The 22,287-nt window shown below is 42.1% G+C and overlaps 3 protein-coding genes across 6 annotated transcripts; 2 read left to right on the forward strand and 1 right to left on the reverse strand.

The window, feature by feature from the left end:
* Positions 1 to 1,622: 1,622 nt before the first annotated feature.
* On the forward strand, positions 1,623 to 10,825 carry Alix (ALG-2 interacting protein X). 3 transcript variants are annotated; one of them, XM_064037858.1, is made up of 11 exons: positions 1,623 to 1,895; positions 2,097 to 2,215; positions 4,300 to 4,427; positions 4,492 to 4,645; positions 4,712 to 4,836; positions 5,268 to 5,882; positions 6,161 to 6,841; positions 6,914 to 7,063; positions 7,307 to 7,361; positions 7,418 to 7,459; positions 10,165 to 10,825. In XM_064037858.1, exons 1-11 carry the CDS (start codon positions 1,693 to 1,695, stop codon positions 10,371 to 10,373), a joined length of 2,481 nt encoding a protein of 826 aa, XP_063893928.1. In that variant the 5' UTR covers positions 1,623 to 1,692; the 3' UTR covers positions 10,374 to 10,825. The 3 variants fall into 3 exon arrangements, with proteins under 3 accessions (XP_063893928.1, XP_049692960.2, XP_049692961.2); XM_049837003.2 differs by having other exon boundaries at positions 7,307 to 7,459; XM_049837004.2 differs by having other exon boundaries at positions 7,310 to 7,459.
* Positions 10,826 to 15,250: 4,425 nt separating this feature from the next.
* Positions 15,251 to 17,129, reverse strand: LOC110381550 (cytochrome c oxidase subunit NDUFA4). The gene is made up of 3 exons (XM_021341886.3): positions 16,964 to 17,129; positions 15,987 to 16,133; positions 15,251 to 15,395 (listed from the first exon to the last, which is right to left on the reverse strand). Exons 1-3 carry the CDS (start codon positions 17,003 to 17,005, stop codon positions 15,339 to 15,341), a joined length of 246 nt encoding a protein of 81 aa, XP_021197561.1. The 5' UTR covers positions 17,006 to 17,129; the 3' UTR covers positions 15,251 to 15,338.
* A 342-nt stretch (positions 17,130 to 17,471) lies between these two features.
* LOC110381549 (MOB kinase activator-like 1) lies at positions 17,472 to 21,844 on the forward strand. Of its 2 annotated transcripts, none has more exons than XM_021341885.3 (5): positions 17,472 to 17,646; positions 17,959 to 18,125; positions 19,477 to 19,704; positions 20,170 to 20,333; positions 20,444 to 21,844. In XM_021341885.3, exons 1-5 carry the CDS (start codon positions 17,633 to 17,635, stop codon positions 20,522 to 20,524), a joined length of 654 nt encoding a protein of 217 aa, XP_021197560.1. In that variant the 5' UTR covers positions 17,472 to 17,632; the 3' UTR covers positions 20,525 to 21,844. The 2 variants fall into 2 exon arrangements, with proteins under 2 accessions (XP_021197560.1, XP_049692970.2); XM_049837013.2 differs by lacking the exon at positions 17,472 to 17,646 and adding an exon at positions 17,798 to 17,815.
* Positions 21,845 to 22,287: the final 443 nt, after the last annotated feature.

Below are 22,287 nucleotides of genomic sequence, written 5' to 3' on the forward strand. Positions count from 1 at the left end.
TGAAGTTCCTGTCGATTCTGGGTGTTTTTTTGGCCATCTCCTTTTGGTGGAGAGCTTGGGTTTACCATTACAAATAAAATGTCAAAAGTCCCCATCGATGCCATGTGTGCGTCAAAAGTTATTCAAGGTCAAAAGTCAAAATTTAAGGTTTTTGGATTTTTTTCAAAAACGGTAAGTTTTATTAAAAAAAGACATCCGACCAAAGTTATAGATCTTCAAATTCTCTACAAAATTGTTTTTTGATTTTTTTCCTAAGATTTACCATTCGTGAGAAATAGCGACTCTAAGACTCACATTATACATGACATGCACAATTGCACACATTTCCAAGCCACATGTGAGATAGTATACTCGGCGCTTTACCCGTCCTCGAAGGGTTTTTGGCAACTCGTCACCACTGCTAAAACCGAAAGGTATGACAGCCAGAACCCGTTAATCTGCCATCCGAAACGCAGAGGAACTCGTCATGACAAGATGGTCACCCACTCACAGACCAACTCCGCCGACCCTTGTTAATCCACAAGTATAACCAGTAACCAGACTAATAAAACAATAAAAATCAGTTGTGTACTACATAAAAAAGACTGTAACACCTGAAATATGTACAATCAGTATATCTCATATCTCCCAACACATGGGTACTGGATTTTTACTATTTTAGCGATCTAGAGATGCTTTATGTATCCTTCCGTTGGCCTCATCCTCTCCAGTACGAATGTGTGAATTCTAATCTATGTTGGACGTCTGATACCTAAACTCTGGAATTACCAATCCGCCTTGAGCATAGTGATGCATGGTGATAAACGGTCATTTCTTCAATTAGTGGTCCCAGATGTTATTTAATAAGTACGCATATTCACTTGAACAAAACCATTTCGTAGAAAATTTTAAGGTCTACAACTTCGGTCTGACGTCTTTTTAGGGTTCCGTACCCAAAGGGTAAAAAGGGACCCCATTGTTTTCGCTCCTCTGTCCGTCCATCCATCTGTCATCAGACATCTCATGAACCGTGATAGTTATAGAGTTGAAATTCTCACAGATGATGTATTTCTGTTGCCGCTATAACAACAAATACTGAAAGCTAGAATACTCCCATACAACAAACGTGTTTTTTTTTTTTAATTATGGTACGGAACCCTTCGAGAGCGAGTCCGACTCGCACTTGGCCGGTTTTTTTTATAAAACTTACCGTTTTCGAGAAAAATCCAACAAACCTTAAATTTTGACGTTTGACCCTGAATAACTTGCGCACATCATGGTATCGATGGGGACTTTTGACATTTTATTTGTAATGGTAAACCCAAGCTCTCCACCAAAATTCTATTCGGGAATTATTGTTCTTTAACCACTTCTTTTATGTCTAAATTGACCTTACTATTAATGTGACTTGGTTCAAGAAAGTCAAATTTCTGGTCAAACTGTTGAAATCTCATGGGAGATTCGGATAATAAATAATCTGATTGACTTCTTTTCTCCTTTTTCGTTCCTTGCAGTGCCGTACCAAAATTAGCATCTAGGCATCAGCAAAAGAATAAAAATAAAATCCCTCACTGACATTTAACAACACCAAAGTCAGAAACCTAATGTTTTCATTGGCAACACTAAATAGTCAGTGACTGACTGACTGACTGACAGTCTCGGCTGTCACGACTGTCACATGCTTGTCATCATTTGTCATATTCGTTCGTAGAAATGGCTGCGGAGTTGTTGTTTGTCCCTTTTAAAAAGTCTTCAGACGTAGATATTGTGAAACCATTGCGGAACTTGATAAATTCGACATATAACACCGGTGACCACCATGAGGATTACACAGAAGCGCTGAACGAGCTAAGCCGTCTGAGAGCCAACGCCATTTGGAAAGTGTTCGAGAAGACGTCGCTGGATATTATCTACAAGTAAATTCAATATTTATGTCTCATGAGTCATCCGAGACGGTTGAATCACTAATAGTAAAGGTTTTAAAGAGTTGAGGCTGATTTGTATTTGATTGTGATGGAGGTGTTAATGAAATGATGTCATCACAGCACACACAAACAAAGATATCGTAGGATGCGGCGACGCGCGCCCGATACTAATGTGTGTGGTCGGTGTTGCAGCTACCATGACCAGCTGGCGTCTCTGGAGGCGAAGGTGCCGCCGCAGGAGGTGCAGATCCCCTTCAAGTGGAAGGATGCCTTCGACAAGGGCTCTTTATTCGGCGGCCGGATGAGTCTCAGTAAGTTGTGTTCAGGATTAACGTTTTCACCATTACATACATAAATAATACTATCCATTAGGTAGACAATATCATCCATTGCACTTGTCCATGAATATTGTTATGTTTTACAATGAGTCAGTACATCAAGTACATGTGCACTTATTGACTCATGAATGTGAAAAAAACATTAATGATTATCCTCGCAATGTGTTTTCATGGTATGTCCCGCTTTTAAACAAATTATAAACAGTACAAACAGTAGTTTATTTGTTTGAAAGTGCTATCAAGATTGTTTACATTTAACTAACTGTGAAGTGATACTCTGTGTCTACTCAAGTCATAGTTTGACACACTATGAATGTAAGCATAGTCAAGTGACGGATAGTTTTCTATAGAATTTGGTGTAATTCCAACATTGTTGCATTTTTTTATTTATTTACAAGGCACACCAACAACTTATTTACAATTGCTTATGCATATATAAGTTTACAATTATTGTTAGTTCTGTGTAAATAAGTTAGTTACAGGTGTGCACAACGCTCGCAGAGAATAGCGTGGTCGGCTGTAAAAACTATTGTGCTGTAGAATGTTTCACCCACTTGTACATGTTCACGTGCCTAGGATTCACTGCATTTCATGTGAATAGATAGTGAAGTTTCATGAAATAATAACTATACCCTATTCACGGAGCCATGAGCCAAATGGTAAACAAACCATAAAAAGGGTTCTGTATAATTCACAATTGAAGTAGTTTATAAAAATAACCATGGAAGTAAGACACTGACAATATTAGAAATGATATTTTAGAACGATATCTGTAGAACTTATGTAATCCTTTCAGACTTATTTGTAATCAAATATAATAAATGTCGTAAATTATTTTCTTAATTTTAATTTCATATGTATTAAATCGTTTACATGTAAAAGAACCTAAAAGACTTGACTTGTCAAACATAGAACCCTACTAAATTGTAGACCACAGATACTGCAAACATTTTACATAAAATAGTGACGTTTTGTCATTGGTCGTATTATACGCGCCATCTTCAAAAAGTGTAATCCTTTGTTTACATTTTGGCTCACTGCTCAGTGAATAGGGTATATAGCCAAATCTCTGTCTAGTTAAGAGCGTACAAGCGCGGCGCGCGATGTCAACTTTTGGTAATTCAACGCAAAAAATCAGGCCGTTTCCGGGGCGTGCCGTGTACGTCGCCCGTACCGGGCACGGGCGTGAAACGTTACATACATTTTGTATGACGAGCGTCGTTTGTGGCCCGGACGGGCCGTGTCCGGGCTTTTACTTCATACAAATTGTATGTAACGTTTCACGCCCGTGCCCCGTAGTTACATGAAAAGTGTCCGGGTTTTCCCCGGACGCTTCTTGAAAACCCGCCCGGACGACCCCCGGACGGGGTCAAAACGAGGACAAATCCGGGGAAACCCGGACGGGTGGCAGCCCTACCCGTACGGTTGCCCGTACACGGCACGCCCCAGACACGGCCCGGCCTAATATAAATCATCCCTAAATTATGACGTAAAGTTTATGTTTTACAGAAAGAGTTATGTATATTACTTTAGTAAATAATTGTTATATTAAATTAAGTAAGATAGGTACGTGAAAAAAACATTTGAAATTCACAATATTTCACATTGTTAAAATATTTTTTCTGAAAGATAGGGACCTAAATAAAAAAATGTTTTTAACTAACTAAGTATAGTCATGGGGATTTTGTCTATGAGTAAAAATGAAACATTATGATTAGATTTGCCACTGTTTTCACATGAATTTAAGCTTCGAAATAGACACTGAACGGGAATTTTATAAAACATCTGTCACGTCATAGGGGTTTTAAGTATTTAAACTAAACAAATCGAAATTTATGTTCAATTAACTATAGACAGGCCTGGCGTTATTCAAAATTAACATAGTTATAGGATAAGTAGTTAATGAGAAACAGTGGTTTGAACAGTTCCAATTTAGGGCAAATGGCGCGCGGATGACATACACCCTCTTTACGAAGCTATAGGTTGCATCCGCTCTCTCTCAGCTAGCATGAGCTATTAGTCCTGTATGAGTGTGCACACGGACACGTATGTTGCAGCAATAAGCTCGCTGGCGTACGAGCGCATGTGCATCCTGTTCAACATCGCCGCCATGCAGAGCCTGATCGCGTCGCAGCAGCCCGTCGAGACGGAGGAGTCGCTCAAGCAGGCCGCCAAGCTGTTCCAGGTAGGTCGCGGGCGGCGGGGGCTCACCGCGCCGCAGCGCCGCTCACGACTCGCTCTCTGTGCAGCAAGCGGCCGGCGTGTTCCTGTACCTGAAGGCCAACATCATGATGGCCGTGCACCAGGAGACCACGCCCGACCTGCACCCCGAGACGCTGGACGCGCTCGCCAAGCTCATGCTCGCGCAGGCGCAGGAGGTGATCGCCTTCAAGTGTATCCGCGGTGAGTGACGCTCGGTGGCGGCGCTGAGCACTGCGGGCGCGGGCTACAGTGTCGCGTGTGTTGCAGACGAGATGAAGGACAGCATGGTGGCGAAGGTGTGCGCGCAGTGCGAGGAGCTGTACACGGACGCGCTGCGCGCCATGCAGAAGGACCAGCTCAAGTCGCTGTGGGAGCGCGACTGGCTGCTCGTGGTCAGTGACTATATCTTACTGTACTGTCGCCCTACCTCCATCTACTCAAATATTGATAATATAAAAATAAAATCGCTGGCTCCCAAATTTTTTACAAGTACATGCATGTGCATCTTCTTTTTTTTTTAAATAATAATAAAAAAACTTCGGCCTTGACACCTTCAAGTGCAGCGTAGACGAGGCATTCGTGCGATCGACTCCGTGCCACACAGCATATCTGTGTACAACTAGTTTAATTCTTCACGGATGTTTGTCCTACTGGACGGATTTTTATGAAATTTGGCAGTACTGTAGGTAGCTTACATATCAGAATAATATTTACCTACGTACTGCTTTTACAACTAAAACTTTATCTGTAAAAGTCAGTAAGTAGACATAAGCATGCGCGATGTGGTGTCTCGCGAGAGTAGTGAGGGTGCGGTGTGCGGCAGATGGCGTCCAAGCAGCAGGCGTTCCGCGGGCTCGCGCAGCTGCACCAGGCGCAGGTCTGCCACGCCGCCAAGAGCGTGGGCGAGGAGATCGCGCGCCTCGCGCTGGCGGAGGAGCTGCTCCGCGGCGCCGCGCGGGGCGGCGGCTGGCTCGGCGAGCAGGCGGCGCGGGCCGCGCGGGCGCTGGCGGCGGCGCGGCGCGACAACGACTTCATCTACCACGAGCGCGTGCCCGAGCCCGCCGCGCTGGAGCCGCTGGCGCGCGCCGCCGTGGCCAAGGCGCTGCCGCCGCCGCCGCGCTGGGGCGCCGCGCGGGACCTGTTCGCGGCGCTGGTGCCGCACGCCGTGCACGCGGCGCTGCAGGCGGCCGCCGCGCGCCGCGCCGACCTGGTGGCGCGCGAGGTGGCCGCGCTGCGCGACGCCACGCAGCTGCTCAACGCCGTGCTGGCCGAGCTCAGCCTGCCCGCCTGCCTGGAGGGCGCCGACGCGGGCGCGCTGCCCGACAGCATCCGCGCGCGCGCGCAGGCCGTGCGCGACGCCGGCGGCCTGCCCGAGCTCAGCCGCCTCATGGCCGAGCTGCCCGAGCTGCTGCAGCGCAACCGCGACATCCTCGATGAGGTAGCTCTACACCGGAGGTGACCGACGCCCGGTCAGATATGTACACCTCCCAATATTTACTCACCAATTATGTTCACTGACTTAAAGATAACTTATCATTTAATCAAACTCGGCTGTAATCCGGTATTTTTGAATGTCAAATACGAGAAAAGGCAGACGCCCCGAGACGCCTTTCACTACCTTTTTATATATTTTGTAATCGTAAGAAATATGTGCGAATGCTTGTAGTAGCAAAGCAAGTAGAGACTCGTGAGTGTAGCTCCGGGCGGCTTGTGCAGGCGGAGCGCATGCTGCGCGAGGAGGCGGAGGCGGACAGCGCGCTGCGGCAGCAGTTCGGCGCGCGCTGGGCCCGCACCGAGTCCGCCAAGCTCACCGACGCCTTCCGCGCCAACGCCGACAAGTACCGCCAGATCATCGACAACGCCGTGCGCGCCGACGCCATCGTGCAGCAGAAGCTGGCGCAGCACCGCGACAACATCGCGCTGCTGGGCGGCAGCGAGCAGGAGCTCAGCGCCGGCGTGCCCGACGCGCCCGAGCGCGACCGCGACGCCGGCGCGCCCGACGCCGTGCAGCGCCTGCGCCAGCTCTGCGCCGACGTGGAGGAGCTCAAGGCCGAGCGCGACGCCATCGAGGCCGAGCTCAAGGACACCACCGTGGACCTGCGCGAGCGCTTCCTGGCGGCGCTGGCGGCCGACGGCGCCGTGGACGAGCCCGCGCTGTCGGCCGGCGCGCTGGGCGCCGCGCTGGCGCCGCTGCAGCGCCGCGCCGCCGCCACGCTGGCGCGCCAGGCCGAGCTGCTGGCGGCGCTGCAGGCCGCGCACTCCGCGCTCACGGCCGCGCGGGGCGGCGCCTCGGGCCGCGACGCCGCGCTCGGCCGCCTCGCCGCCGCCGCCGACGCCTTCCAGGAGCTCACCGCCAACCTCAACGAGGGCATCAAGTTCTACAACGACCTCACGCAGGTAGGCCCCGCCCCGCCCGCCCGTCCCGCCCCGTCCCGCGCCGCCCGCACTCACGCGTGTCTCTCGCCGCAGCTGCTGGTGGCGTTCCAGAACAAGGTGTCGGACTTCTGCTTCGCGCGGAAGACGGAGAAGGACGAGCTGCTGAAGGACCTGACGCAGGAGGCGTCGCGCGGCTCCGTGCGGCCCGCGCCCGCGCCGCCGCAGCACCACACCGCCGCAGAGGTACGCTCCTTATATCATAATGAGTGCGATGTGTAGCCGAAAACAAGCTTACCTACAATTTTAATTTATGTATTTTAATCTTACATATACAGTGTGAGTCTATTTAAGTTGTATTTTCGTCGTAAAAAAATAAAACATAAATTAGTTCCTTTCTCACATAGTTAGGTTGGCAATTATTAACTTTCCAAATATAAAAGTGCTGTAGCCTATATCCTAACTTAAGCATTGACGAAACTTATATAGCAGCCGAGCGCGCGTCGCGAGCCGCCCCGCGCCCCCGCCCCCGCGGCCGCGCCCGGCTCGGCCCCGCCGCCGCCCCCGGCTCGGCCCCCGCCGCCGCCCCCGGCTCGGCCCCCGCCGCCGCCGCGTCGCTGCCCTACCCGCAGCAGCCGCAAGGTGAGCGACTCCCGCCAGACTTGCAGCCTTAGCGGCCAAACCGAACATTACACTGATTAAGAGCGTGTACGCTCGGCGCGCGATGTCAACTTTAGGTAATTCAACGCAAAAAACCGCGCAGACTAGCGTCGCGGCTGTGTGCGTGCCTATCATACTTCACGTATAGTCACACAAACCATTTTGATCTTTTCGAGTGAAATTGGTAGAACAAAAAATATATTATTTAGTTAATAGCGGGAAAATAGTGTAAGTCTATGGATGTCTAAAATATAAAAGCATGAAAATAAGTCGTTAATACTTACAATCTTTTGCAAAAAAATCGGGCACCTATGAAAACCTTGGTTTTGAGGACTTTCTGTATATTACATACAATTTTCAACAGTACTAAATAGTCGACTGATGATTAATGACAATGTTAAGAGTTTCTGTATTTTAACCGATTTCAAAAAAAGAAAGGAGGAGGTTTCAATTAGATTGTTTTGTGATTGTTCTCGATTTCTCAAAGACGCCTGGACGGGTTTGAAAATTGATTGTTTATATGAATGGTCCAGTCCATCCAGACCGAAAAATTGTGGTCAAATAACAACAATTGCCGGAAAGCCAAATATTGGTGAAGAGCTTGGGTTTACCATTGCAAATAAAGTTTTAAGTTATCTATCCTATATGCTTCAAAAGTTATTCGAGATCAAAAGTCAAAATTTGGGTACATCCAAAATGAAAAAAAAAAATTATAGCTCGATTGGTAACAGACATTTGCAATAAGTGATTTCTAGCCTAAGGAGTCCGCCATATTGGATTTAGACTCGCGACACATTTTTTTTCGAGTTATTCATAGCAAGCCCTTTCATTTGATACCCATATCGTAGGAATGCATTAAAAACATTTTTTTCTCCATCTTGGGTATACCGCCATATTGGATAAAGAATCATACATTGCCATTAAAACTGAACATTCAAACAAAATTTCAACTCAATCGATAAAAAAAATATGCTTCAAAATTGAGCTTTAAATAAAATAGTAATGTATCAAGATTTGTTGGTCGCGCTTGAAATGTACTCTATTCTCGGTATCCACAGCAGAGGTTATTCACCCTACGCGATGTGACGGAGCGACACGTCCTCTCTCTGTGAAGCCTTGCGGCGGTCTGGTTTGAGTTGACTCGCGTGCAGCGTTTTATAGTAGTTTTTAAATAATTTATAGAAAAATAAAAACGAGAGATTAAATTATAATATAAAGTTTATGTTTAAAAGAAAGAGTTATATTACTGTAGTAAATAATTGTTATATTAAATTACGTAAGATAGATAGGTAAAAAAAGCATTTGAAATTCACAATTTTTCACATTGTTAAAATATTTTTTTCTGAAAGATAGAGACCTAAATCAAAAAATGTTTTCAACTAACTATAGGCATGGGGATTTCGTCTATGAGTAAAAAAATAAATATGATTAGATTTGCCACTGTTTTCACATGAATTTAAGCTTCGAAATAGACGCTGAACGGGAATTTTATAAAACATCTGTTACGTTATAGGGGTTTTAAGTATTTAAACTACACAAATTGAAATTTATGTTCAATTAACTATATAGACAGTGAAATTACCTTGCGTTATTAAAAAATAACATAGTTATAGGATAAGTAGTTACTGAGAAACAGTGGTTTGAAAAGTACCATTTTAGGCCAAATGGCGCGCGGTTGACGTACACGCTCTTAATACATAGTACCTAATACAAATACATACAAAGTACAACCTAATCATATTATATTCAATCTATACTAAAAGCTGAAGAGTTTGTTTGTTTGAACGCGCTAATCTCAGGAACTACTGGTCCGATTTGAAAAATTCTTTCAGTGTTAGATAGCCCATTTATCGAGGAAGAATATACTATTTATCCGGGTTCGTGCAGAGGCTTCCACGGGATGCGGATGAAACCGCTGGAAGAAGCTAGTACGTTAATATACTGATACATGTCGATTAGCATAAAGAAAAAAATTGGTTGCCTGTAAAGTCGGTATACGGGCGAAAGTTTTACGTGACAACGACTTTGAGTGGTAAAATAATTTTAATGTGAATATTCATTCGTATAGTAGGAAGAAGGATGAAATAATAGTAACAATTCTATCTCTCTCACTCTCACTCTCTCTCTCTCTCTCGCTCTTAGGCGGGCTAACTGTGCTCGAGTGGAAGGGACGCGTGCCTTTCACTTTTTATGTCTGTCTCTCTCGCTCTTAGGCGGGCTAACCATGCCCGAGTGGAAGGGACGCGTGCCTCTCACTCGCTCTCATTGTGAGCGCATAACGTGAGCGGAGCGCAACGCAGTTTCTTGAAGTGTCACCCGGCAAACCAATTTATAAGACGTTGTCACGTCAAAAAATAAATACGCAAAAATAAAAAAATGTTTTTTTTTTAAAGTAAATAGAAAAAAAATGAGCGAGAATTAGAACACCGTATAAGAGTCAGTCATAACAACAAACTGAAGTTCTTTCTTGAAAACTGACAGCTGTCAACTGACTGAAAAATTACTCCTGTGGTCAAACCACTGAATGGATTAGGTTTTTTTTGCAAATACCCATAGAATATCATAAAGTATATGTGATAGGATTGAATGTGATTAGGTAGGACACACTCGATATAAGTACAAACACGTGATTGAATGACGTCGTTCAGTCAGAAGGCAGGGTGCTGTAAGTGACTCGTGGTCCGCAGGCATGCCGGTGCCGTACGGCGCGGGCGCCGCCTACCCGTACTACGGCGCGCCCGTGCCGCAGCTGTACAACCCGTACGCCACGCTGCCCTACCCCAGCCACGCGCGCATGCCGCCGCCGCAGCCCTACCAGCCCTACCAGTACCCCGCGCCCGCGCCCTTCGCGCCGCAGCCGCCGCCCGCCGGCTACAACCCCTACCCGCCGCAGTAGTGCGCGCGCACCTGCTCCTTGCATTTCAAACGCATGCACTGGCTGGCTCAGACCACCAAATATCATAATATCATTTATCTATATTTTTTTTTTTATTATAAAATGAATTTGAGATGAGAGGGAATTGTGATGTAAATGAGATAAATTATTTAACATTGTTATACTTGTATAATCTCGGTCGTCACTCCGACGTAATAGTTTGTAATAAGGAATAAAGTACGCATGTTAGATATGAAGTTATGCTTTTGAAGGAGACACGTATAGTATTAAGGATATGCCGCGCGGGAAGGTGTGGACCGCCGCAAGCCGGCGCCGGGACGTCGCCCGCGCACGCTGGTGCTTTATAAGAATATATTTCTCACTGGTAAACAGCAACCTCATTTATAACTATGTAAAAAAATATATTTGTTATTATTTTCGTAAATAAAATGTGGAAGAGACAATTTTTTTAAGATTATTGTGTTATTTTTTGGGACCCCTTGCTAATTCAAAAATAAATCAGGCTTCGCTGAAGTGACCTGGATGGACCAGAAGCTATAGTCCGGTCAATTTAGACAAAAGTAGTGCTCAAATAACAATAATTCCCAGAAAGCCAAATTTTGATGAAGGGCTTGGGTTGTGTCCATTTCGACCGCGCGGCCACCTCATAATTTTTGATGAAACTTTGCCAGGAATTAGTAGTAATTTGTTACTTTTCACTCCTCTTTTCCTGAATTTGTTACAAAAAAAACCAAGCCGCTATGACAAAGAACAGTTGGCCGCTAGAACCGCCACTTGCCGTAGTCATCGCCCGTGATTACTCAGAAACTATACAATGCAGATAGACGAATGATACATCAAAAGAAAGGTCTTAATTTGTTAAAGGACAATGGGCACAAATATATGGGACCTGGTATACCCCACCAATAGGAATGTCATATATACCATTGGATAGGTCTTTTTATGTAGAACAATATTTACTATGACAGCTTTGTTGAAATGTTTGTCCGTTCTGAGATATAGATCAAAAACTGTGCAAAAGTTAGAACTAAATAATCTATTGATAACTCAAGTTTTTAAAGGAAAATCTAAGTACTACCAAGTGTAAGTCTTGTAAGTGCTACCTGCTGTGCCCGTTAGGGTCCATAATTGTTACTATTAGGTATGTAGCATTTCAACCTTTTATAACGGACAAACAATAGAACAAAGCTGTCATAGTAAATATTGTTCCAATTAAAAAGACCTATCCAACGATATATATGACTTTGCTATTGGTGCGGTTTCTCATTACGCCCAAAATCCAGTTGATACAATAAAAGGTTGAAATGCTACATAATAGTAACAATTATGGACCCTAACGGGCACAGCAGGTAGCACTTACAAGACTTACACTTGGTAGTACTTAGATTTTCCTTTAAAAACTTGAGTTATCAATAGATTACTTAGTTCTAACTTTTGCACAGTTTTTCATCTATATCTCAGAACGGACAAACATTTCAGCAAAGCTGTCATAGTAAATGTTGTTCTACATAAAAAGGCCTATCCAATGATATATATGACATTGCTATTGGTGGGGTATACCAATCTGCCCATTGTCCTTTGTTACAAAAATAAAAAAGGTCAAAACGTAGATATACAAAAAGTTATGCAATGTTAAGTTTTCAGGTTATGAGTAGGTAAGTATATCACCGTAGGCACCAAATTAATAGAGGCTAATGTGTATAGAAAATTAGTCTTTAATTTGTTACAGCGAAAAAAGACAAAAAAATACTAGAAAGCAGGTTCAATAATATGTTAGAGTCGATTTTAGTTGGCCGCGCGGACGGCAATATGCCTAAAATACAATTTCGTTTTTCTCGTTATTAAAAGTAGGTTTTAGCTTAATTAAAGTACTAGTCGATGGGTAACGTAACCTAGTTTGAATAAATATAGCGAATTTAACTGCAGCATTCGTATTTTAGGAGATATTTACAAAAACACAGTGGTATGAAACTGTATGAGAGTAGGGTGTCCATGCATTTTCACATATTCGAAATTTTCGTTATTCATGTCTTATTTTTTTAGTGAGAGTGCATACTTTATAAAAATCAAAGTCACAAATAGATTAAAATTTCTTTATTCACAATCAACACAAAGGCAAACAAATCAAGTAATAAAAGACAACCAGATAAATATAAAATCTTCATAAACTAACATAATATTTATAAATTCTGTGTCACATATTTTCGTGTCAGTTAGACACGAAAATGTGTGTATTTCAATTTTAAAAGAATTGTCGTCGTAACAAAAATATTTATTGTTATTTAAAAAATTACATTTATAGTGGCCTATTTTTGTGCCTGGTATAAATTCTATAGTACCAACTAAGAAATAATAATTATCCTTAATGCTAAGAGTAATCGGCAATTCAGTGAGTAAAACTGAGTCTGCAGCTCCGTTTAAATCAAATGTTATGATCTCGCCTAGCTTAAGTTCACCTTTCAACTCTGTGTCACATTTTGACACATTGTGTTAACACAAAGGCAAACAATTGATTTGTTTGCCTTTGTGTTGATTGTGAATAAAGAAATTTTAATCTATTTGTGACTTTGATCTTTATAAAGTATGCACTCTCCCTAAAAAAATAAGACATGAATAACGAAAATTTCGAATATGTGAAAATGCATGGACACCCTACTCTCATACAGTTTCATACCACTGTGTTTTTGTAAATATCTCCTAAAATACGAATGCTGCAGTTAAATTCGCTATATTTATTCAAACTAGGTTACGTTACCCATCGACTAGTACTTTAATTAAGCTAAAACCTACTTTTAATAACGAGAAAACGAAATTGTATTTTAGGCATATTGCCGTCCGCGCGGCCAACTAAAATCGACTCTAACATATTATTGAACCTGCTTTCTAGTATTTTTGTCTTTTTCGCTGTAACAAATTAAAGACTAATTTTCTATACACATTAGCCTCTATTAATTTGGTGCCTACGGTGATATACTTACCTACTCATAACCTGAAAACTTAACATTGCATAACTTTTTGTATATCTACGTTTTGACCTTTTTTATTTTTGTAACAAATTTAACAAATTAAGACCTTTCTTTTGATGTATCATTCGTCTATCTGCATTGTATAGTTTCTGAGTAATCACGGGCGATGACTACGGCAAGTGGCGGTTCTAGCGGCCAACTGTTCTTTGTCATAGCGGCTTGGTTTTTTTTGTAACAAATTCAGGAAAAGAGGAGTGAAAAGTAACAAATTACTACTAATTCCTGGCAAAGTTTCATCAAAAATTATGAGGTGGCCGCGCGGTCGAAATGGACACCTTGGGTTTACCATTACAAATAAAATATAATTTTACTTAACCGACATACGATCTTCATTCGACTGAGATCCAATCACGACTGACTCAATTACCTTACCAATCAAGTAGGTACGTAACGCGCCGAGTATGCAATTGTGCATGACATGTATAGTGTGACGCTAAGAAACGCGATTTCTAGAATACGAATGGTAACTTTCATAAATAAAATCAAAAAAACAATTTGTAGACAATTATAAGATCTACAACTGTGGTCTGATGTGTTTTTTGATAAAACTTAGTTTTTGAAAAAAAAAACTTTATATTTTTACTTTTGACCTCGAATAACTTTTGACACACACATGAGATCTTCTTCCTCCTGCCCTGTTCCCAATTTAATGAGAGGTCGGCGCAATACCTATGTCATTCTCTTCCATCTCCCATGTCACCACTGACACTCACTCCCTTCCTATCCTATTCATGACATCTTTCAGGCAATCCATTCATCTTTTCTTAGGTCTTCCTCTCCATCCATTCTTACTTAGCACAGACTTTGTTGCATTATCATCCCTCCACATTACATGCCCGTACCATGACAATCTTCTACTTCTCATCTTTTCAGTAACTGGCGCTACTTTCAGACTTCCTCTAATGTAATCATTCTTCACTTTATCCATTCTTGTAACACCACACATCAATCTCAGCATTCTCATTTCTGCTACATGCACTCTCTTCTCATCCCTCGTTTTCAATGCCCAACACTCCGATCCATACAGGACGACAGGGGCCCGATTCTCCTAATTTTATTTAAGCGATATACGATTCACATTCGACTGAGATCCAATCCCGACTCAATTACGATTGAAGCGTATATGGCATTCCGCTATACCTATTTTTTCTTTAAAATAAACGTTTTTATCCTTTTCTGTCATTCATTAATGAATCATTTTGTCTGCAAATGATTTACGGTTGCAATATGATTGTAGAGCAAACTACCGTATAGACCAAAATCACCAAAATAGAAGACCAACCGCAAACCAATCGAATGTTGTTGGAATACGATTGGTCTTGTATTAGTAGCTGAATGCCCGATATGGTTAAAACTGCTATTGCGATCATATTGCGGATTCAATTTCTATTCGATTTTGACATTATTTACTTAGGAGAATCAGGCCCCAGGTCTTGACGATTTGTAAATTTTGCCCTTCAATTTAGCGCACATGAGATTGATGGGGACTTTTAATATTTTATTTGAAATAGGTAGTAAACCCAAGCTCTCCATCACAATTTGGCTTTTCGGGAATTATTGTTATTTCAAATGTCTACAGATTTTGACCAGGCTATACCTAGTTAAAGGGAAGTTTTGGAAGCAAGCTGCGGACTGCACCGACTGATGGGACTCCATTTTTTTTATTTTTCAAGGCCTTTGCTTACCTAGGTACGCCACTGTGATGCCGTCAAACAGGTCCTGCAGAACAACCACTGATTTTTATACATTTTGTCTTTTTTTTTTTGGATAGTCAACAGAACAAACTAACAATTTGAAGTTCCAATGTTTATTATCCTATTCCCGAAGTTGGGTAACTCAATAAAACAAATATTTTTATCACATAATTGTTGCTATTTATTAAATTATACCATCTAAAGTTCGCGTTAACACTTGATTAAGTTAGCTTGTATGCAGTAGGCTAGTACTTGGGTGCGGGAGACTCCTCCTTCGAGTAGTCTCTGATGGGCGAGTAGAACTGAAACAAGCAACAAGTTCATTGTGACAGTGCAGAATGTGTGTACACTGCTCACTGGTCCTGGTGACATCACAGGACAATACTTTTATTCCAAGCACAGGAAGTTATTTAATGTACTGATATTTCTTATTTATCTGCCACATTTACCCTACTATTAATAAAGAGAATCTAAACAACTGGGAATTATTTTGATAAATTATAGCACTTTTAATGTTTTGGGACTACTGTGCGCACCCTGAATAAATAGCAATATTGATAAACAAGCTATATAGTAGTGAAAGAATTTTCATTTGCCTTTCATTGTTCCCAATGCCATTCATAAAACTATTTTCAATATGACAAAAAAATAAAGTAAACCTCTGTCCTGTGAGCTGTATGTCACCATCCTGCATGCCCTATAATCACCACCGTCACCTAGATCCCGCTCCCCGCATGGACCAGGGAAGTGTCTTTAACAAGCTTGCCAAGCTCTTGATAGACTGATTAACAAATGGTACAACTTAACCCAGAACAGGAAGTACTTCTCTGAGTTGCAGGTGGAACTGTGACTACCAGTTGACTAGCAGACATGAAACTGGACAACTTGCATACCTTGTACTGCTTGGCCCTGTATTCTTCCCAGGGCTCAGGGTTGGTCTTCTTATTCCAGGAGACATCAGGGTTGCGTGTGGCCAACCTGCCGATGTAGAACACTGCCCCTGCGCACCCAATGCCCACACACACGTACAATGGGATCAGCTGGAGACAGGTATTCAATTGTTAGACCAGATAGAACTGCTATGCAGTATAACTACTACTCTAAATAAGACTAGTATCTGATAACAGGTTTCTTTAGACTCTGCCCCTAAGACGTCCCACTGACCGATTGTTGCCCTACAGATTACAGGTATAGTCACAGAACACTACACAGTGCTGGTTGTGCGCTTCTTCTAAAATTCTAAACCAAGTTGTCTACTGTGCAGCACAAAACTTGTCTTTACACTAAAACAATATGTCTATCTCACCTAAAATATACAAAAAATCAGCAAATCTCAGTCAGTGGGACATCTAAGGGGCAGTTGAATATCTGTAGTATTTTGTAGTTTAAATCAATATTTAGAAACTGTCAATATTTTATTTATACTATAGCGACTTGGTAATCTAATCAGGATTCTAATATATTTTTCCATTGATAGAGTGATAAAATAAGTCTAAGTTGCAGCTGCTTAATGCTGGCAAGGCTACATCCGATATATAAGAAAATGTTCACATGCCTCTGATAAAAGGCATACATTTATAGTTTTTACATTTCAGTACTCGAGCTCTACCCTACTGCAACGTTCAGCACTCAGATTAGATTTTACAAATGGCAGCCAATGGGTATTTGATAGCCCTATATTTTATACTATAATACATATTTTCAAGAAGTACCGATAAGACTATACAAATTTATTTATTCAAGAACGTAATCAACAACAGTGAGAATTAAAATACACCGTTGATAACATAAACGTAAGAGGTTAATTATGTAATGTAAGAACTGTAAAGACGAGAAGTAACGTTGATCAACAAAGAATCGTGTAACTTACAGCCTTGTGCTTCTTCAAGCTCTCAATTGATAAACCTTGCATTTTGGTAACTTTATATTAAAGAAATCACAACAATACGCCCAAAAGGCTGAAATACAAGCAAGTATACTCTGGTGCAGAGCAGTCAGGCCCCTTTGCAATAGCGATTTTATTTCTTGCTGAAAAAAAATCTGACAATGACATTAGTAAGTTAGTCGGTCAATTTAGTATTTTTTATAAGTAGATAGTCGATTCATTATTCAAATATTTTTGTTAACAACACTTAAATTAACACTATATACAACGAATTTAAACTATATGTAACAAATCACGTAACAAATACTAACAAAAGCGATTTAAATTAAATTTTGTCATCCGCGAGTGTCATCCCGCGATTCAAAACCGACTCTTTCTTACGTTAGGTACCCCTTAGACGAACGACCAATTAAATTGCGCAAAACCATGCATGTAGCTTATTCTGTATTTTTTTTCTATTGGCAATATTGCTAAAAAATAACAAAATTAAAATAAAAAAAATAACAATGCACAGAGAAGAAATAGGTACTACTTGTGACTGTTTGACAACTGCAAAGATTTAATTTTATAGAAATAACCTAATTTTAATGTTTCGGTGCTATCCTAGTGAACAAAATACCTATTACCATCGAAAGCTGGAATAACGCTTTCAAAATGAGCTTTTTATTGTAAGTAATCTGAGGTTGCAGTGCAGCAGTCATGTGTGTGTCTATTTATAACTAAATGTCTTCCGTTGTACTGCGCTGACGTCTTGTTTACCTTCATGGTGCAGTTACAAAATTGATCATTTATTCGTTGCGCTTACGGCGCTAGTATTAGGCGTCGTGACCATAAGAGGTGCCGGTGGGCATTACCTACGAGGCGCAGCTTGCTGCATGACCCCTATATTATATTGCAGTCTTTGTGCATGACTAACAATGCAGCATAAATTTGGTCTGTTTACCGCAAGACAATCGGTGACTAGCCTAATCCTGTTGCAGTGGGAGTCGTTCCAACAAGACTTTCAAACCGAAGAAGAACATACCGGAAGGCACGCACCAGTACGACTTGATGCGGCACGCGGCGGCCACGCTGGGCTCCGGCAACCTGCGCCTGGCCGTCATGCTGCCGGAGGGCGAGGACCTCAACGAGTGGGTGGCCGTCAACAGTTAGTACCACCTACTGAGTTCACTTTGATTACGCTAATGATGAATAGTGGTGGCGGCCTAGTGGGAAATGAACCAACCTCTCAAGTATGAGTGTGCGGGTTTGATTCCAGGTCAGGCAAGTACCCTTGCAACTTTTCTAAGTATATCTTAGACACCAATGACTGTGTTTTGGATGGCACGTTAAACTGTAGGTTCCGGCTGTTGTTAAACATCCTTTGCAGTCATTATTGGTAGTCAGAAGCCAGTAAGTTTGACACCACTCTAACCAAGGGGTTATGGGTTGCCCGGGTAACTGGGTTGAAGAGGTCAGATAGGGAGGCTGGAAGCCGACCCCAACATAGTTGGGTAAAAGTCTTGGAGGATGATGACATGACAACAGCCACATGATGCCCTCATCTACACTGGAGCTGAGCCTTGTACTAACACTCCTAATAAGTAACAACTGGTAGGTCATAATGCAGGAAATACCCGTATCAATTTAAAATATCGAATATTTACCAGCTACCTTAGTCATTATTTATTAGGAGTGCTGGTACACAGCTCAGCTCTAGTGTAGATGAGCATCATGTGGGTGTTGTCATGACATTGTAGTAAGGCTAGGAATGTCGTGACAGTAAGTCCTGGAGGGCTGACGGGATCTGATGTGAGTGCACTGTCTCTGTGGCGTGAACATGACGTGGAGCACAGTGCCGCGGGCGGCTGACTCACGCGCGCCGCTCGCGCCGCTATCAAGCCAACTTCCTCTACTGTTTCCTTTCCATGTTATATGACTAAATGACTATTGTTGCAAGGAAAACAATACATTTATTTGAATGACATACAATACAAGTAGATGAACTTACATAGGTATGTTTAGCCCTGACTATGAATATAACTCCACAGGTAGATTAACTTTATTTAAATGCTGCTATGTTCACATTCGTCACTACAACTTATGAGAGGATCAGTTTTGAAAATGGTGTAATTATGTGTAGTTCTGCATTTATAAATACACAATAGACATTTTTAATACACAGAGAATTTCGCACATCGTAGAATATTCCTTCAGTAATAAAAATGAATATTTGAAAAACATCATACTGCTATTGGTGATTGAACTCACCTCCCAATGAACTACTTCATGCACCTGGACACAGTATCCTTACACAATGCTAGGATTCAATCTATCCATGATACAACGATAACTCACTGACTCCCTAGAGCTGTTACTCCATAGGGACCAGACAAGACTATATCCAAATTCCATGGAAACCATATGGAAGAATTGTATTCTACTGACTATCTTTTAATAATTGAGAAAAGAAAAGATGATGAATGATAATGATTAGTGACGGTTGTGCGTGTGTGCAGCGGTGGACTTCTTCAACCAGATCAACATGCTGTACGGCACCATCACGGAGTTCTGCACGGAGGACTCGTGCGCCGTGATGTCGGCGGGGCCCAAGTACGAGTACCACTGGGCTGACGGACACACCGTCAAGAAGCCCATCAAGTGCTCCGCGCCCAAGTACATCGACTACCTCATGACGTGGGCGCAGGACCAGCTCGACGACGAGACACTCTTCCCCTCCAAGATAGGTACGACTCCGTCTAGTTGTTCAATATTCACATTCACACTCGCCGGTTCCTGGCGGATTCACCCGCGTCCCGTGGGGGCTGCTGTCCGTACCGGGATAAAATGTAGCTTATGTCACTCAGAAACAGTGTACCTTTCCCAACAGTGAAGGAATTTTTCAAATCGATCCAGGGTACAAACAAAAAATGTTTTTCTCTTTAGTATAGAAGTATAGATTATAATGTTTTGTCTTACTGTGATATAATCTAAGAAGTATATAAGTCTCGTACTTGTCTGTGATATAGTTATGTACCTATCACGTATCACAAAAATGGAGATAGGCAAAATAGACATCGTTTAACAACTATGTACATATGAAAGTATCGTCACTAGACAGATCATAGAAGGGGACTGCTAAGTGAGTAGGTAGGTACAGACTGCGCCAGGCCGGCAGTCAGCACTCGTGTGACGTGTGTCTGCTCTTGCAGGAGTGCCGTTCCCCAAGAACTTCCTGGCGATGGCGAAGACGATCCTGAAGCGGCTGTTCCGCGTGTACGCGCACATCTACCACCAGCACTTCCCCGAGGTGGTGCAGCTCGGCGAGGAGGCGCACCTCAACACCTCCTTCAAGCACTTCATCTTCTTCGTGCAGGTGACACTCTCCTGTGTAACGAGTTAGATTTGCAGCTGTGAATAGTACTACAATAGTAGTTAAAGGCTAACTGTCTTCATGGATGTACTACTATTGTTATTAACGTGCAGGAATTCAACCTGATCGAGCGACGGGAGCTGGCGCCGCTGCAGGAACTCATCGAGAAGCTCACCGCCAAGGAGGCGCGATGAGTCCCCCCCCCTGCCCGCCACCACCCGCCGGCACACACACACACACACTCCGGCCCCACGCGAACTCACGAGTATTGCGAGTATACAACTTTTAAAATGCCTCCTCCCTAAGGTTTGGCGGGTACTTGGCATGATAACTATATTTTAAATTAATTTTGTTTACCTAAGTAGTGTTTATGCTATTTACGTTATACTAGTAAAGTAAGCGTAAATCGTAAAAAACGACAAGTCTAACATTATTACTTGTGCAACTCGAACATACTGGTGTTAAATAATTAAAGTAAATATACATCTATACTAATATATTGAAGAGGAATTGTTTTTGTATCCCACAGGCTACTGTTGAACCGATTTGAATAAAAAAAATGGTCAAAATTATTCACTGTTGCTAGCTAGACTATTCCCGAGTGACATAGGCTATATTATAGGGAACAGGAAGAGGATCTTGCGGGATTCGAATGAACCCGCGACAAAATAGCTAGTATCCTACTAATATTATAAACGCGAAAGTTTGTATGTATGGATGTATGGATGTTTGTTACTCTTTCACGCAAAAACTACTGAATGGATTTTAATGAAACTTTACAATAATATAGCTTATACATCAGAATAATACATAGGCTACAATTTGTAAACATATTGTTCGAAATACTAAACCTGCGCAGACGAAGTCGCGGGCACCAGCTAGTATAATAATAGTTTTATCGGTCCAGTAGTGGCGGTAATGGCTTTAGGGTGCAAACAAGAAATGTTTCCTCTTTAATATGTTGGTGTAAATGATACTATCTTATTAGCGTACAGCGGACGGCTCATGTAGACATTGCTCTCTTGGAAGCTGAGCGGGCAATGTGGGCAGGAGTGGCGTCGCCCTGGAGCCGCCAGCACTGACCCGCGGCTACAGAGACCACAGGACGGCCTTCCTATCAATAAGTTTATATATAGATGCAATTTAACTTTGGAAAATATTTAGATTTGATACATGAAGTATAATGGTATATTTAGGTAGCAGCGGCGACTGTCGCCGTGACGATGTCCCACTATGTGATGTGCTATTCGCTAAGTTATTTATTATTTGATGATTGACGACAGTCTAAGAGTATTTATTAGATTAAATCTTTATTTCGTACGTCTCATGTGTATTTATGGTTTAATGCAATTATAATCTCTTGTAGCATTAATATTAGTGGTGTAGATATATTTTGTGCATTTAATATATTTTGATTTCGTGTTCAATCATATCGATCTATGTTGCGACTGAAAAGTGATGTATTTAATTTAAAATTAGACAATTTCTGAATAAAACATTAAGTTTTCTTAATATTTGTTGTTTATTATTGTCCAGTTTATATATTACTAGCGACCCGCTCCGACTTCGCACGCGTACAATGTAGATGTTACGGGTAATGCTAGAAGGTGGAGTAAACCTAGGTTTACCCGGGTTGACTTAGTATTACCCAAGCTTCTTGGGTAAAGTTCGAATAATAAGTAAAATAAATTTCAATTCGGGATTTACCCATGCTCACCTAGGTCTACCCAACTCTGACTGGGTAATGTTAGGTGTTGCGTAATTTCGTGGTACTATTGAGGAAATGTTCTCAAGGAATCACTTTTCTGTGTGTCATGAATTATACTGATTGATATTGAAAATATATGGGCTTGCAAATGAACAGTCGCTTTCAGGAGGCCAGGGTTACAAAAGGTGTAATTGCAAAACAAAACTAGAATCTACAATCAACTAGAAGAAGCGAGGGTACGGAGGGCCA

The sequence above is a fragment of the Helicoverpa armigera genome, chromosome 14 (genome assembly GCF_030705265.1).
Source record: "Helicoverpa armigera isolate CAAS_96S chromosome 14, ASM3070526v1, whole genome shotgun sequence".
Lineage (NCBI taxonomy): Eukaryota > Metazoa > Arthropoda > Insecta > Lepidoptera > Noctuidae > Helicoverpa > Helicoverpa armigera.